This window comes from Gallus gallus, chromosome 12 (assembly GCF_016699485.2).
Source record: "Gallus gallus isolate bGalGal1 chromosome 12, bGalGal1.mat.broiler.GRCg7b, whole genome shotgun sequence".
In the NCBI taxonomy this organism is placed as follows: Eukaryota; Metazoa; Chordata; class Aves; order Galliformes; family Phasianidae; genus Gallus; species Gallus gallus.
In genome coordinates this window covers 3,155,040-3,172,265 of record NC_052543.1, presented here as the reverse complement: position 1 = coordinate 3,172,265, position 17,226 = coordinate 3,155,040, and the positions used below count along the sequence as shown (strand labels likewise).

Here is a 17,226-nt window from a genome sequence, read left to right as displayed (position 1 = left end):
TGCGCGCCCCGCCCCAGCATGCCCCGCGCGCCGCCCCGCCCCGCCCATAGCGGCGCCCCAAGATGGCGGACACAATGAGGAGGAGCCGCCGCGCCGCCGCCTGAGCGGGCCTAGCCCCGCCGCTCCCCGTTTCGCCCTGTCCGCGCTTAGCCCATTGCCTCTCTCTGTCCTTCGCTGAGCCTCGCTGAACCGCTAGGCCCCGCTTTGCTTTGCCTCACCTCGCCTCGCCTTCCTTCCCCCGGGCCTGCCTTGCCTTTCCCGGCCCGCTCGGCGGCCCCGCCCGCCCGCCCGCCCTCAGCGCGGCCGCCCCTGAGCGCGGCCCGGCCCGGCGGCATGAAGCTGACGGACAACGTCCTGCGGAGCTTCCGCGTGGCCAAGGTGTTCCGCGAGAACTCGGACAAGATCAACTGCTTCGACTTCAGCCCCAACGGCGAGACCGTCATCTCCAGCAGCGACGACGACTCCATCGTGCTGTACGACTGCCAGGAGGGCAAGTGAGTGCCTCAGGCCCGGGGCTGCGGGCCGCGGGGTGGGAGCAGCGCGGGGCGGCGGGCCGTTGTTTGGCCCCGGTGGTTGCCTGAGGTGAGATCTCGCTGCAGCTTAGGGATCGAATCCCAGCCTTCTGGGTCGTTACGAGCGTACAGACTGGCTTCTCTCCCTCGTTAAAACTCAGGTAATTGCTGTAAGCAGCGCTGCGTTGAGCAGCAGGATTCGACTGATGCCTAAATAAGAGGTGCGCTGTCCACTTGCTGTAACTTAAAATAGCTTGGGGATTGTTCAATAAACCCCTGTTCCCGAGAAGGGTTTAGGTGTGTTGTGAGTGAGGGTGGTGTGCACTGCTTTCTCCAGTTGGATAGTGGGATAATGTGCTGTGGCATAGCTGTCCGGGGAGCTGGGGGAGTCACTGTCCATGGAGGTGTTGCAGAACCGTGGGGATGTGACACTGAGGGACGTGGTCAGATGGGAGGGGGTGGATGGTGGGACTCGATGATCTCAGAGGTCTTTTCCAACCATAATGATTCTGTGTTCCTGTTTTTATCTGTAAATCTTGCTTGAAATATATGTGATTTATATGTCTTTATGAGCCAGCGGTGTGTCCAGGTGGCCGAGAAGGCCAATGGCATCCTGGCTCGTATCAGAAATAGTGTTGCTAGCAGGAGTAGGGAAGTAATTGTTCTGTACTTATCACTGATAAGGCTGCAGCTCAAGTACTGCATTCAGTTTGGGGCCCTTCACTGCAAGAAGGACATGGAGGCACTGGAGTGTGTCCGGAGAATGGCAGCTAGGATGGTGAGGGGTCTGGAGCTGCTGAGGGAGCTGGGATTGTTCAGTTTGCAAAAGAGGAGGCTCAGAGGAGACCTTATCACTCTCTATAACTATCTGAAGGGAGGTTGTAGTGAGCTGAGGATTGGCCTCGTCTCTTGTGTAGCTAGCGATAGAACCAGAGGGAAAGGATTCGAGCTGCTGCAGGGGAGATTAAGGCTGGATGTTAGGAAATATTGCTTTTCCAGAAGAGTGGTCAGGTGCTGGAATGAGCTGCCCAGGGAGGTGATGGAGTCACCAACCCTGGAGGTGTTCAAGAAATGTTTAGGAGTTGTGTTGAGGGACATTGGTGATGGTTGGACTGCGTGATCTTGTAGGTCTTTCCCAACTTTGGTGATTCTATGATTACATGACGTATATTTCATCAATCAAGATATTTATTTACTGATGCTACTTTATGCTAATAGACTAAGACATGTTGGTTTCCTGTTGAACAAAATTACCCATTTTATTCTATTTCATTGATCGTGCAGCACTCCTTCTGTCTTAGGGGTAAAACCCCAGAAACCTGTGGAGCTGTTGGCAAACAGTGCTGTTGTTCAGAGGATTAAAAACATGATAAGACAGCTGATAACTTTGATAGTTTGTTTTGGCAAGTGAGCAAGTTTGTACTCTGTAAGAGTTTGGGCAAAGGGGTGCTCCACAGCAATGCCATTAGTCCGTTAAAATGGAACAGGTATGATGTTTAGATAACTGAAAGCCCTAAGAGAGTAATTGGTGTGGCTTTGATACTGATTTGAAATGTTTTTAAGCATCACATATGTACAGAAAGTGAAAGGAAAACGTGTATCTGCTGTAGGATGGAGAGTGAAAATGACAGGGTAATAATGCAGGAGAGAAAAAGAAATTGTTCTGCTGGCCAGTGTGTCAGTGTAGCCTGGTACTCCTAGCCCTGTTGTTTCTTCAAGCAGACTAAAGCATCATACTTGGTGTATTTGAAAGACTGCATCCTGCATATTCTCTTAATTTTGTAGACTACTTGTCATATTTTTAGGCTTCTGCTTAGTTAGCTTATATTTCAAGTGAGACTTGTTGCTCTTCCCAGTCTGATACTGCAGACTTCTGCTTGAAGTGAATTTGTGATCATTTTTATAAGAGTAGGTAACATTACATGGATGGTGTCTGCTCTGGATTGCATTCTCGATCCTAGTTATATACAGCAGCAGAAGGGATGAGTGATGTTCATGGAGGCTTTATTGATTGCTCTTACCCCTTCAATCATGTAAAGAATCGTTTGATGGGTTGGGATGCATTTGGCCCTTCCATCACCATTTCTGGCTGATACTGATGTGTGCTTTACAGTGAGAAGGTTTGCTTTAACTACAGTAAGTGTAGAAGATTGATGCCTTTCTGCTGCAGCCCAACGGGGCAGGGTGGCTTCATCAAGGTAACCCTTGTTTCAGGATATGTTTATATGGTGATTAGAGCATTTAAGTAAAAGTGACAATCCCCTCAACCCCGTTAAGAGTTCTATTGGCTGCATAAGAAATGCGTCTGTGTTCAGTTATACTCTGGGCATGCACTCACCTAGTTTGCTTTGCTTTGCTGCTTCAAATAAGCCACGCCAGTTTAAGAACTGTGTAACCAAAGCCATGGAAGTGAACCTCAGGCTGTATGTATCAGGGCAGTTTGGCAGTCTGTGGGACTTCAGCTGGAGGCTCGTGGCTGTGCCTTTGCAATCCTGGTGTGATACAAAGATGACTTAGCAGGGGTTCCACTTGTCTTACCATACTTCTTAGTATGTAGCTGTGGTGGTCTATTTACACAAATCAAGAGGTGATGGAGCGTAGTCATGGCTTTATTCACATTCAGAGCATGCATGGGTATGTGTAGGTATTCTTTACTACAGTATAGAAGGTCTCTTGTTACCCAAGCTGGTTGCAGGTGCTCAACAGCATTGCTGAGGTGGCTACAAATAACAGGGGAGCATGTCAGGAATAAGATTACAGAGTTTAGTTATCCAGATTTAAATTCTGTACTTGAAAGCGTGTTATATGTGTACCGTTTTCAATTTGTAGCATCTTTGCCTCTGTGAAGTTTTTGAAAGTGAGGTAAAAATTGACTGGAAGGAACTGAGGAAGAATCTGTTGGGATTTGGTGCAAGGGGTAGAAGTGGGGGTGGGCTTTGAATTATTTGTGCTGTATTGACTTGCAGTTAATGGAAGCTTCTCTCCAGCAAGTTCACTTGGAGTAAAGTCTTATGGCTTCTGCTGTTCAAGAGTTGATCTTTGATTAATGTCTGTTTTTGTTCTGGTAGGAAATGTCTCCAGCTCCTGCTCTTGTTTGGGTGTGTCACTTTGGAGCTAAAGAACACAAGGAAACGGTTGAGCGTTTTAGACATACCTTGTCTGAGGGTGTAGGCTGGTGAACTGCTCTTTGGCAGCAGCATTGGTTCAAACTGCTCCTATTGTTTAGTTTCCATTTGCGTGCTGTTACCTTCCATTTGCAATAGTGAGCTATCTTATGGGACTTATGGGTTATGGGTCTAACCCTATCTTATGGGTTAGAAGTAACTCCCTGAAGAGATCGCCTTATTTCTTATGTTGATATCAGAACCCATCCTGGTCCATTGCCCAGCTCAGAAAACACTGTGCTGCCTCAGCTGAGGAAGAAAGAGGAAGGAAAGTGCTGCAGACCTTGCACTTCTTTTCACTTCTGCTACTGCAGAAAGATACACTTAAACTGCTGCTTCTACACTTCCTTTGCAATTCAGGTTTCTAATACTGCAGTACACTGTTTGCTTACCAGACCCTTAACGAGTTCTGTGTGTCTTCACTCTCTAGAATGCCTCCAATTTTGTCATCTAATGTTACACTTGAGTTTCATGCTTTAACTGATAGAGGATTTGAGTATAATACTCCAGCAGTTTGAGAGTCCCTGCGTTACCACTGTTTTCTTATAGCACTGATATGCATTTGTCTTAATACCAGGAAGTCATTCTCAATGAGATGTCTGAGGTTTTGAGATAGCATAGGACAAAAAGACAAAATCAGAATCTAAAAGATGCGGTAAATGGATTAGAAATGGATTTTGGCAAGGTACTGATGAGGCAGTGCTGCTTGACATTAAAGGCTTCTTATTCTAGCTGCCACAGCTCTTCCCAGTAGACGTTGTTTGGAAAAAGAATGTTGGAAGGCGACTAATAAGTGAATTTTGTTGGCATTGCAGGGAACTCAAGCCTAGGGATGGTTTAGGAGATAGTAGTAAGGTACTTGTTTGAAAACAAAATACAAATGCTTTTTCTTTCATTGCATAAAAACATCTGACTGCTTGAAACAATCTTGTAATGTGGTAATGAAAACAGGCGCTGCTAATGGGCTCAGTTTTGGTTTGAGTTTTGTGGCAGTGAGGACAATTATTTCTGCTTCCTTCTAACAGACCGAAGAGAACGCTGTACAGTAAGAAGTATGGAGTGGACCTCATCAGATACACACACGCAGCCAACACAGTCGTGTACAGCTCCAACAAGATAGATGGTAAGTGATCTGCTGTAGTTTGGCATTTTTAATCCACGTACACTTGAAGCAGTGTGTCTCGGTAAACAGCAGGGCTGGCAAAAATATGCAGCAGCTTTTAGGTGGTGAGTATGCTGCCATGGGGGATTTGATGTTCAACTCTGATGCACAGCTTAGTGAAATTCTCTCAAGCGTAGCGTTGTGAGTTGTGTAGGTGCTGTTAGTGAGATGAACTTTCACTTCATGACCCTGGGGAGTTCAAGAAAAATAAAAATTCACAGTTCATTTTGTTGTTTGATACCACTGTAGTCAGCCTCTATGCCTTATGTTATTCTTGTGGAATGAGGAAGGAGAATGAAGGTGGGCTAAATGCCTGATACACGCTGGCAAGTCAACTGCAAAGGAAGAGAATGTTCTTCTGCAGCAGAGGTGACAGAGAGCTCAGGTAACTTGGCAAATCTCCAGCCACACCTGTAGGAGGTTGCAGAGCTCTTTTGAGATAAGCTTTGTTTCTGTTCATTAGCCCCACTGCTTTTTTCCATGTAATAGGTATATGTAGAAAATTGGTTTCCATGCTGTTTTTCCCACAGTCACTATCTGCAATAGCCACATTCTTCAAATCAATGATATTGAAGGGCTTCTTAGACCTTCGTGGCTATCAATGAAAGGATTTGAATTTAATTTAGAAGTCCAGTTTAGGACTTGCATAAATAGGTGGCTAATCCTTCTGTAGGGCACTGCTTCTTCCCAAGGCTGGAAAAGGTAGAGTCCATTGGTTCTGAGCAGTTTGTGTCAGTTTTTTTTGGTAGTGTCTGGCAGGAGTTCTTCATTGACTGTCTCTTAGCACAGCACTGCTTAAATTGGTTCTGACATCACATTTGTAAACTCATTGATTTCTGAGATAATAGTTTTGCTTTTTCCGTTGCAAATATAGAGCTTAAAGGTGGAGATGCTGGTGTTTCATGTGTGCTAGGTTGTCAATGGAATTAAGAAAATATGAATTTGGAGCAGGTGGAAGTTAAGAGTTCGGAAGTCAAGTTAAACTAGAGTAAGCCAGGCCTGAATGTGTAGAATAAGGAAGTTTGTGATGGAATAGATTTTGGTGATGTAAAAGGATTAGGAGTGGGATTGGAAACGCCTCTTCAGTCTGTTTCACAGCCAACATACTCGTTTTTTATAGAGTTACTTTGTTCTGTAGAAGCTCTGTTATTTTAGCTTATAATTAATAATTTAACATTTTTAATGCTGTTTTCAGTTGAGAGTTCTTGTTTACAAGTGCTGGTATGTCTTTAAGGAATGAGAATTTAACAAGTGCTGATCCTGAAGGAAAGCATTATGATAAACACTTAATTAGAATAAAAGAAGAAGGTAGAATGTGAAAGTAGTTGTGAGGTTCAGTCAGACCAACAGTGCTGTAGAAGTCCACATACTCTGTAGCAGCGAACGTGTGTGCTCTTGGGCAAGGTGTGTGGTAACCCTTCATACAACAACCCAGGGACATGATGGAGTGCTATCCCTCACTCCCCAGTGTTGGACTTGCCACAAATCTGTTTAATTCTGAAGATTTCCTCAAGACCTTGGAATGTAGTTCCTCTTGCCTGATTCCAGGCTGAGGTAGTAGTTTGTACAGTTTGAGGGTCTATGATACCACCCGGTACAGGAGATAACTGTACAGGCCACTGCCTTGCCTGGGACAGAGCTCTGCCAACAAGAAGGATCACAGGATTATTTGCAAAGAAGGATGAATTCTACAAGAACACTTGGGATATCAGGTAATGATTGTTCTCACAGGACAAACCAGAGGTGTGCCTTATCAGCGTGTTTGAAGTGTCAGTCCCAGTCGGTGTGGGATGTGATGCTGGTTTTAGGGATTTTCATTTTAGACAGTCACCTGAGGTCACTTAAAGCCGTGCAGAGCGGTGGGTCACCAGCATTACGTTTCCTGCTTGATCAAGTCAGCCTTAATTGTACTGCCAAATACCAGAGGGTGGTTCAGAACTCTGATCTCAGACAGAAATGGTTAACTCTGTAGTTTTTCCCGCAGAGTCTGAGTTTTGCAGAATAATCCTTTCAAAAGGCCCTAAGTGCTGTAGCTCTTGAGTGTTAAAATACTCCTTGTGCACTGAATCCCTTTGACTCTTGTTCTTCTGGCTTTTTCCTTTGATTTCTTGGAGCTTCAGCAGTCCTTGTTATTACAGCAGTATGGAGTCGCACAGCACTGTATGGAGCAGATGCATCAGGCCAGTCTTTTCCATCTAGCAATAGCTTAAACTAGTTCCCTTCAGCTAGTGTTAAAAGTAGTTTGGATGGTGCTGTTTTGCTAGTCCTTCCATCTGAAAGCTGCTTTCAGATGTCAGAGGTCTAGTTTTTGCTTCTCGTGTTTCATTGCTTAAATGCTTTTGCATATAAAGGTTAAAAAAAATTACTTCTGTGCTCTAATAAATCAGCAAGTTGCTTCCTCTTACAAAGATTTATTTTAATCTTGGGTGAAAGTCTCAACAGTGCCTTCCAAAATTCTGGGTACTTCTGGCCTGTATTCAATAAAATTACAAATTGATAAATGTTTTAATGCTACTCTCATTTAATTTTTTTTTAATGGTCTTGTCCTGGCCTTGAAGTTCATGTTCTATCTCCTCTCTGGGTAAATTCACACATTTCCTGAGCTTACTTTTCAGGTGGAAACTTAACTTGGTAGATGGGTATGTAGGTAAGACAGCAATATTCCTATTGTAAAGGAATATTCCTACTGTAAAGCAAAAATAAGAGTAGCATCAACTTGGGAAAGTTCTAGTTTTGTGAGAGTGCTGGAGTAAAACCTACTGCTTTAATTTGAGCAACTTTGAAATTAATGTGTATAAACTGCATGACATTTTTCCCTTTAAAAGACATAATATTACTTCGGACTGCACAAAGTGTCCTTTCTGTTGCTTGACTTCCTCTTCTGCAGTAGAAACCAAGTTGCTTTATGTCTGTTTTTAACTTGATTTAGTTTCAGGTCTGACTTGAACTCGGCTGACCAGGCTTACTCACTGCAGCAAGATTGCTGTTACTGTGGGGAACAAGTTGACTGTGTGGCAGACCTTAGATAACGTTAAGTTCATGGTGTAATAAAGCTGATGGTTTGTTTATGGTTTCAGATACAATCCGATACCTCTCGCTGCATGACAACAAATACATTCGCTATTTTCCTGGGCACACCAAAAGGTAAGATGTAGACTGGGGGTGTTTCAGGAGAAACTGAAATGGTGCTTGTGGTGAACTTGAGTTGTGTTACACTCCATTCAGTCCTTTTTTTTTTTAATTTGCTTTGTAGAACTGTTAAATAGTGGACTTGTACACAACTGGTGAGGTAGGAGTTGCTTCATCAACTTCTTGTGTCTGTCTTTGATGCATATTATCTTCTGTGTTGCAGAGTGGTTGCCCTTTCAATGTCTCCAGTGGATGATACTTTTATTTCTGGATCCCTTGATAAAACTATTCGACTCTGGGATCTTCGCTCTCCAAATTGCCAAGTAAGATATCAAATCAATGCCTATATTTGTGTGTTCCCTTTTCTGTTAGAAAGATACAAAATGAATGTGTGCTTGCTATGAAAGGAAAGTACTGTTTAGTTTTAACACCTTCTCGGAGTTCTGAAGGAGTCCTGATCAAGAAGTCTCAAAAAGTCTCTTAATTATTTCAATTAAGCATGTCACACTGTGTAACACCACTTGCTTCCACTTATGTCTCTGTACTGGAGAAGCACTGGGAAGAGCAAGATATAATACCACAACTGATAAAACATCAGACTACCACCCCATGCAGAAAGTGTTCTCTTAGCCAGCATCTCTCCACAGAAGGGGTGCTGGGAGATGTGTTTTTAGTGTTCACAGAGTATTTGATGCCTTGATGCAATGAAATTGGATGAAGAAATGGATGATGTAAAGTAACACAGTAACCACATGGTCTGTTTAGTCTTTCCTTGCCTTTATTGTTCATCAGACCTGGTTGTGAGCAGATGCAGCTTCCGAAAAGCAAAGTAAATAAAAATGCTATCATTTTTATTTACTTATTTTGAAAGAGTAGTTTTCTCTATTTGGGCTTTTTTTAATTTGTTTTGCTTTTAGTGGAAACAAGCTTACATAGAGTGAAAAAAAAGTACCCAAACTGACAAGAGGACTGGAAGTAAATCTCCACCTTTCAGTGGTGATGAGCTGTTTCATCCCTGTAGGTAATGTGGCAGTGTGCTCTCTTCGCAATGGGGCTGTGTGTAAGAGGGCTGCCTTCTGATTTCAGGTGATAGAACTGTGAATGAAGAAGGATATGAAAGGTTACATTCTGCCCTAAATAGAGCTATCTGCCCTAGGAGTAAGCTTTTTTTTTTTCTAACTAGAAACATTTTTGCCTTTCTCTGAGACTATGTCTTTTATGCCAGTGTATGAATTTGCCACGGGATGAATCTTAATCTCGGAGTTGCAATGAACGCTACGGTTGTAATTTCAATGACAGCGCTGTGACACCAAAGTTTGAAGTTGTAAGAATAATTATACCAGGAGCTGTAACTGGAAGCTGTAGGCAGCAAATGCTAAGAAACAGGTTGAGGAGCTGTTGCTTGTAATTTTCAATTTGCCCATGAGATGGCAGCTGTAGCGGCTGAAACATAATGAAACTGAAGATGTCCTGACTGTGGGCATTCTGAGTATTGGGGAACTCACTGCTTAGTCTTCAGGGAAAAGGTGACCTAAACTAGAAAAAAAGTAATAAAGGCTACTGAGGGGCAGTATAATCCTGAATGTAGAACCTTAACTGTATTGCTAATTCGATCAAAGATGAGTTCTTATTGATGAACAGTTATGTAAAAACATTTGGCTAATGCATAGACTTGCCAGTCGGTATACAAAAATCATACATCTTGTTGACTTTCATCAGATTCTCTCGAGTCTTTTCTAGTGTGAGTTGAGGAAAAATTCACATTAAGCTATAAAAATGCTCTGGTGACATCTGGAAGGTTTGAGTTTTTGTTAAGTTGGAATGGAAAGTTCTGCAGTGGTGTTTACCAGAGCTGTTTCTATCTGCTTCAAAAATAGCTTTTTTTTCCCCCCCTTTTCACAGCCATAATTGGTAGCACATTGCTGTCAGTTCCCGTAGCGCTTTTTTGTGCAACTGCCTCTCATGAGTGCTAATACAGTTACAACATCCTCTCTCCTCTCCTTACTTTCTGAGTAAATGACAGCTGTAATGAGATCTTGGTTTGTTCCAGTGTAAACTTAGTCATTGCAACCAACTGGAAGCTCTGTGTGATGATCTGAAGCAGCTGAGTTGCTTTTGAGAGGCTGACTTAGAAATGTGATGAAATGTCAATATTCATAACAGAAATTCAGCCTGTACACTTCTGACCTGCTTACGGTGGGCTCTGAGGGTGGTGGTGGAAATATGAGCATCACTTCATTGAAATAATGTGGACTTCCTCTGTTTTTAGGGTTTAATGCATCTCCAGGGTAAACCAGTGTGCTCTTTTGACCCAGAAGGGTTGATTTTTGCTGCTGGAGTCAATTCTGAAATGGTGAAGCTTTATGATCTCCGTTCTTTTGACAAGGTGAGCTACCCTTAATTCATTTCTTACGCTTTTTAGCTTGCAAGAAGTAATGCAAACTCAGTGCTCAGAGGCTGGGTTTGTTTGCTCCGGCTTGCTCTCTGGGGTGCCTCTGCTTGGCACCCATGGAGGTTTTGCTTGGTGTGTGTCTGATGGACAGTATGTGCTGTCAACAGTTCCTGAAATCCACCCTCAAACACTTGTGGGAGTTGATTTCCACTAACGCTTCAACCTGTTCCAATTTCATATTCAGGGTTTCTGTTGTTTTCCTTGCTGCTTAATCTGGAAGAACACTGGGAAAGGTGGAGCCAAGATCTTCAGAGAGGATGGAAATTCCGAAGAAAAGCATAAAATTCAGATGCCAGCAACACTGGCTCAGGCTCTCTCTAACTTCAGCTAGCAGCTTTCTTTGAAAATCCAACCTCCAGCATTCCCCTAAATTTATTTCTACTGTTAAATGTAGAGTAAGGGAAATCAGATACCGAAACCCCCTACTTGTGGCTCTTTCAGCTTTGGAAACTATGGATTCATATTTCCTTGAAATTTAAGCATGCAACAGCATGTTTTAACCGTGGCTTTTTCCCTTGTCTGATATACTAAAGATTTTCTCTTACAAATCCTAAACTTTTTCTTAGTGAAGGTGAAAAGCAGAGTCTTGGGTGAAAAGCAGCAATGCATCATACTTCTCCTTTTTCCTTTGAAGGGGCCATTTGCTACATTTAAGATGCAGTATGACCGCACATGTGAGTGGACGGGCCTGAAGTTCAGTAATGATGGCAAACTCATCCTTATATCAACTAACGGAGGATTCATTCGACTGATTGATGCCTTTAAAGGAGCTGTCCTGCATACATTTGGGGTGAGCACAGTGCCTGTGTTACCTGCTTGGCATTAATAAGAGATTAATAATCAGATGGTTTGGGTTGGAAGGGACCTTAAAGATATGCTTGCTTGGGGTATCACAAAAACCAGTATCCTTCCTGCCCCTCTGCACACATAGCTCTGCAGTGTCACAGAGGGGGCTCTGCCCTTTGGTTGTGAGATTACTGAGTGTACTGCTACATCTTCTGTTTTGTGCTATAGGGATACAACAATAGTAAGGCTGTCACGCTGGAGGCATCATTCACACCAGACTCTCAGTTCATCATGATAGGTAAGATACTCAAAAGAAATTTCAGTGCTGTACATTTTTTAGGACTCCAATTACATCAGTGTTGGGAAGCAGAAAGTATTTAATACAGTGCAGCTGCTAGCTTTCTTTGTATTGCCAGGAATTTTCTGTTTTGTTGGTAATTCACTTAGCATCTTTGAGAACAAAACTGAAGTGAGCCTGCAAGTGAGTGATGTCATTGCCAAAAGTTTTGGCTGAGAATTTTCTTCTTGTGGAGAAGGGATTGTTCTTGCTTTCTTCAGTCTGATAGAATCACAGAATTGCTCAGGTTGGAAAAGACCTTAAAGATGATCAAGTCCACCCACAACCTAACCATACTACCCTAAATGTTAGATGTTTAGTCTTGTATTTGGAGAGCGTTTTACTGAACAAATTTAAGTTCCTGCTGTGGCCTTCCAAATGAAATTTTTAGTGACAAAAGTTCCAAAATGCTTATTTCTGCTCAGTTTTTAAATATGGCTAAGTTATAACCTGTGCTCCTTAACTTTTTTTTTTCTCCCTGAAAGGCCATGTGTAAATACTGGAGCAGAAGAAATTTTTGCATTTTTATTGGGAATCCTGTTTAAAATGAGACTAAACCAGAGTGGATCTATAAAAATGTTCAGCCTCCAGCTTCAGAGTTCACCTTGCAAATAATGATGCTTGCAAAATGCCATTTTAAAGTGAAAAACCTGTCCTGTTTGTAGCAATGTGGGGAGTCAGTGTCTCCAGTGAAGCTTCTGGTATTTGACATAAGTCACTGAGACCTTCACTAGAAAGCCTTTGATTAGTTTGCACACCTGATGACACACTTACCTGGTTCTGTGCCTGAAATGAGCACTTCTCTGGACAGTGATTCTTTCACTCAGCTTTTGGCCTCTCATACATGACTGCAAGCTGGCAGTGGTCTTTACTCTTCGCTTGGTTAGTGTCAGCTCTCCTCTTCAGATGGGTGACGGTGGTTGTTAATCTCTTTGGCAGAACGGTGTTGCACTGCATTGGGTCTCTGTGGTGCAGAGATGCAAACCATCTGTTTGGATGCAAATGTGTGAACCATAGCCATGTTTTGTAAACGCTGTAGTGATACTTTCAGGAACTTAAAAGTTAAGCTGAGAAGAGGAGGTGTGCTTGTTCCTTCAGTTCACAGACAGATTGAACTTGACTTTTCCTGTTGGCCTCCCCAGTGCATGTTGTGTATTTTGTTTTCCACTCCTGCCTGCAGGATCAGAGGATGGGAAGATTCACGTCTGGAACGGGGAAAGTGGGATGAAAGTGGCAGTACTGGATGGGAAACACACAGGTCCTATAACCTGTCTGCAGTTCAACCCCAAATTCATGACTTTCGCTAGTGCATGTTCAAATATGGTAAGAAAATGACTGAACTTTCTCCTAGTTCTATGATGTGCTTACCCTTTTGGAAAGGAATCTGAGAAGGTTCTGTGGTGCCAGTGGGCATTTCCTTGGGCTTTCTGAGAGGTAGGCCTCTATCAAACTTTTACTGCACCTCACGTGTAAGGTAGATACATGAGGCAGCACACCAAGTACTGGCAGGAGAATGTTTGAACGCATGCGTGAAGGCGGAGCAGTGAATGGATGCGCAAGCAGAAGTGTGAATTTCTTTGGTTGCTGCACACAGCTGGTGTTTTCACTCTGCGTAAGGCTGGCTTGCTCTGGAGAATGTGCAGTGCAAACCACAGCAGGATGAAAAAGGGCTTAAACCCCTGGGAGGGTGTTACTGCCTTTCCCCTAGTCTCTGCCTGTCTGCTTATGGAAGGGAGCCATGAGCAGCTCCAGACTTGTGTAGGGTATTTGCATTCTGCTCAGTAACACATGTTCCTTTCCTCTCTTGTAGGCCTTCTGGTTGCCGACTATCGATGACTAATTCCTACACTGCAGCTACTGTCAGATGACTTTCCATACTGCTAACAGCAGCGTATTCTTGCAAGGATAGTATTGGAATTGCCTACATCTTCTTGACTCTGATCCCATTCCTGTATATGTTTCCATATGTCTTACCTTATTGGCTGCATTCCTCTCCAAGGACTCCTTCACTTGACCTCCTAGCATGTTCAGAAGTGACATACAGCACTTCCTAACCTTGCAGACCATGCCCAGCAGGCTTCAGCTGAAGTTGGAACTGACACAGTATTATGAAAGCCGGGGAATCTGCTTTGTTTACAGAATGCTTGTGGCAGTTTTTAAGCTGTAATTTTGTATTCTCCTTCTTTAAGTGCATAATGCAATTGATGTTCCAAGGTGGAACGTGCAGTTCCTTCCCACAAGTGCATGTTTTTCACATCTGGGATCTCTGTTTCACTGCAGTCCACGGATGAAAATTAACTTCTGTGCCAAATGTGAACACTGACAGCTTTCAACTCAAAGAGCAGATGCTGGAGTCTCTTGCAGTTGAACACATGCTGAAAGAGTGGGTGACTGTACATTTACATCACGCATCCTATCATCCTTTTTTGGCAATCTAGTGTGCAACAAACCATACACATCTTTGACACTGACAGAGCTTTAAGAAGCTTCCCTGCTGTTTGCTCTGCCAGCATCCCAAAGGGTGCACACAGTGCTGAAGTCTGGTCTGTGTCCCAAGCAATAAAGGAGTCTGTCAGCAGGAAGATGGGGAAACCAAACTGGGACTGAAAGCACAGTCTGCCTCTCTATCTTCCTTATGTATCATCCTGGCTGATTTTGTAAATATTTTTTGGGGAGCAGTGGGAATGGGCCGTATTTTTTTACTTTTAGATATTAAAGAATGTGATGTGGGCCAGTGTTGTGGGATGTCAAAGCTGTTCACTTTCACCAATGCAGTTTTCCCCTCCTGGTTTGTAAATATGCTCTGTTAAGTGCTCCCCAGACTGGGGTTAGACCTGTATCGCTTGGTTGTTGCAACAACATGCACAGTTGGTTTGTTATTTCATCGTACACTTGTTACTGGGTGTACGGGTTTTCAGCAGCAGCAACCCAAAAAGGGTGATGCTTCATTTGCCAGATGGAATTGCATTGAAAGTAAAGCTTAACACGCTCTTGCTGGCTTTGTTCTGCTGTGGCCCTGCTCCAGGGACCACCCCCACAGAGATGGGAGGCACGTGCTCTACTACTCCAGTGGGGCTTGCTGGCAAACCTTGCAGTCTTCAAGCCTGGTTCCAGGTACTTTCTCCTGTCATGTTGTGTCGATTAGACACATCCAGTGGTGGGCCACAGCAGGCTCAGAGTAAATGTGGCCTTGATTGTATTCTTACCTTTCTAAATGTGCTTGGTGTTATATGCTGGGCCACGGCCTTGAAAGTCTATTCTTCCCTTCTGAATGTAAAATGCTGGCAAGGTGAAAAACACAGCTATGGGCATTTTCTCTGTTCATTCCAGTATCAGTCCATACTGGAAAACAGTGCTCGAGCATTTTACCTTCTGTCACTTGTCTAGCAGAGTATTACAGCAAGATTCTTAGCCCTGTATGTAAGTCGGGGCCCGTCTCCTCCACAAGTAGAACAGCTTCTTCCATTTTGCTTTTCCTTGCCTTTATTTTCTTACAGCCCTTATCAAATGGAAATGAGCTGCGCAAAGAACTGGGGATTTGGAACAGGCGTTTCTTCACTGCTGGTTCCTTTAAAGCAGCACTGCCTGCTGAGCTGCAGCTTTTGCCTGTGACGGTCATCAGGAGGACTGCTGTGCATGAGGCAGTCTGAGAAGCTTGATGTTTGATGCTGTTGTGGTTGCTGTCTGCTTAGGCTCAGTAGCTTGCCTCTGTAATGTTACCGCGCATGTTTTGAGCCATTTCTCACGTCATCTGCCATGATGTGAGTGTGCCTGTCCTCCAGTGGAGGAGCAAAGGGAGCAGCAGACCAACGCTTCTGATTTCACCAAACCTTTCTGCTGTTAGAGCTACAGTTGAGAGATCCACACTACTCCACCAGCATCCCTCTTCCCAGTGAGTACTGTCCCACCAGCACCTATTAAATGCCCAGGACAAAGGGAGGTGGATATCTCAGACTTCACACTCTGACTGGGTTTTCAACACCAACTTTTAAGCTCGGTGTTGCTGCATTTCAGGCTGCTCGGTACTATTTTACCTTTTCCAGTGTTTCTGTAAGCAGCCATATTCTGCAGTGGTTTGGAACATACAGCTCTTTGGGATCTGTAGCACGTTTTAACAGTCTGCTTTTACATTTGGTAGCAAATGGTTTTAAAGTCTGTTGCCTTAGCAAATGGATACCCACCCAGGTGTTTTTTTCCTGTTATTTTTAATAGGGAGGCATTTGGAGGTCTGTTATTCTAAAAAATGTTCTTTGTTGACGTGGCTTGAGTGCTTGTCTAAAAACGGTTATTCAGTTCTCTTCTGCTTGCAGTGTTGTAGAATTTTGTGCATTGCAGCATGAAATGCTTTTTTAAAAAAGAAAAAGAGGACCAAAGTACCAGTGTAGAAGGACGCATCCATTGAGAGTATCAGTGGAATTCTGGGGTGAGATGAATTCACAGCTTTGTGCCCAACACAGTACTAAGGCTCAGTTCAAACTGGGATGCTTTCCCAGGGCCAACCACTACCTGCAGTGGCAAAGCCATCTTTATGGGTTGGTATAGCAGCGAATGTTTTCCATTTGCCTTTAAAAGAAGGAAATGTGCTCAGTAGAGTTAAGAAACTTTGGTATCCTGTGTTCCTGGAAGATCAGGTGAAGAAAGGTCTTAGCTTCCAGCTTGTACGTGTTTCTCTAAAAGTTACAGTTGTTGTGTTCTTTAGCTGAGTGCCCCAATGAGAAACATACCTCATTAAAAAACAGCACTCTCAGATCTAACAGTGTCCAAACTTAGGTAAAGCCAAGTAGGAACCAGCATTCTGCACCCCACCACCTACACTGGAGATCTTTTAGATCAACCCTTTGTTCTTCGGGATGAAATAAAGGTGAAGGGAAAGCAAGACTCGATGGCCCGCTCCTAAATAACACTGTTGGCTGAGCTCATCTGCTTGGACTATAGGAGACTCGGTGTAGACATTGAGGCTCCCACATGCTGGGTTAATGTCCCAGCTCCTGGTCTGGAGAACATGGAAGCACTTAAGTGAACAAATGTGGAAGCAGCAATGTATCTTCCTCCGCTGTTGCTTCTGCCTGTATTTGCACTTTAAGAGTCTCCACCTTGTTTTTGGGTCCAGGCTAGGATCCTGTTGAGAAAAAGCTGGTCTCTTCGGTTATGAGCTGGTTTTGTGAATTTTACTCCTAGGTGGTATCTGCAGATGGGTGTAAATACATGAATGTGGAGAACTTGATATTGTGGCTGTTAACAATAAATATTTTGTAGACAGATTGCCGAGTGCTGTAAACTCTACGTTTGTCTGGTGTGATACGACTTGCTGGTTTCCCAGAGGGGAATGGGAAAATGTACTTTAGTCTCCTTGGTTTTGGGGATAGGGAAGCAGTCCTGTTGGGCAGAGTGCCCTAGGAAGAGGAGTGTTCACAGGCAACTGATCCAGATGCAAGCAGAGCTCTTTCTCAGCAGGCCAGCAGGGAACCAGCTTGTTCAACTGGTGTAATAGGAGACTTGGATCATTATAGTCTAGCTGCCGTAGGGGGATGGGGGCTGACAACATGAGTAACATCCCATGTATGTTATTTTCAGGTTAAAGTCAAAGATGAGGGAGAAGTGAAGCTGGAGAGAAGTGTTTTTGCTATGCTGCTTGCTTGAAGCACGAGCAGATACCTGAGAAAGCTGCCTCCTTCCTGGCTCCA

At 43.7% G+C, this 17,226-nt stretch overlaps 2 protein-coding genes and 1 non-coding gene across 3 annotated transcripts in view; 2 read left to right on the top strand and 1 right to left on the bottom strand.

Moving 5' to 3' along the window:
• Positions 1–17,226, bottom strand: part of LOC101747452 (serine/arginine repetitive matrix protein 2-like) — a 500,571-nt gene that overhangs the window by 253,573 nt on the left and 229,772 nt on the right. The gene's annotated exons all lie outside the window — the stretch shown is intronic.
• On the top strand, positions 43–16,803 carry WDR82 (WD repeat domain 82). Its single transcript, NM_001006135.2, has 9 exons — positions 43–494; positions 4,702–4,799; positions 7,916–7,982; positions 8,191–8,290; positions 10,237–10,353; positions 11,054–11,209; positions 11,434–11,503; positions 12,723–12,865; positions 13,353–16,803. Exons 1-9 carry the CDS (start codon positions 334–336, stop codon positions 13,380–13,382), a joined length of 942 nt encoding a protein of 313 aa, NP_001006135.1. The 5' UTR covers positions 43–333; the 3' UTR covers positions 13,383–16,803.
• Positions 6,385–6,467, top strand: MIRLET7G (microRNA let-7g). The gene has a single exon (NR_031454.1). It is a non-coding gene; the product is annotated as a microRNA let-7g (primary transcript).

Excerpts from the sequence above, each read along its gene's own strand:
- WDR82 (NM_001006135.2), top strand. The coding sequence starts at position 334 with ATGAAGCTGACGGACAACGTCCTGCGGAGCTTCCGCGTGGCCAAGGTG. Across the intron at positions 8,291-10,236 it reads TTCGCTCTCCAAATTGCCAA|GGTTTAATGCATCTCCAGGG; the intron begins GTAAGATATCAA and ends CTCTGTTTTTAG. Across the intron at positions 11,210-11,433 it reads CTGTCCTGCATACATTTGGG|GGATACAACAATAGTAAGGC; the intron begins GTGAGCACAGTG and ends TTTGTGCTATAG.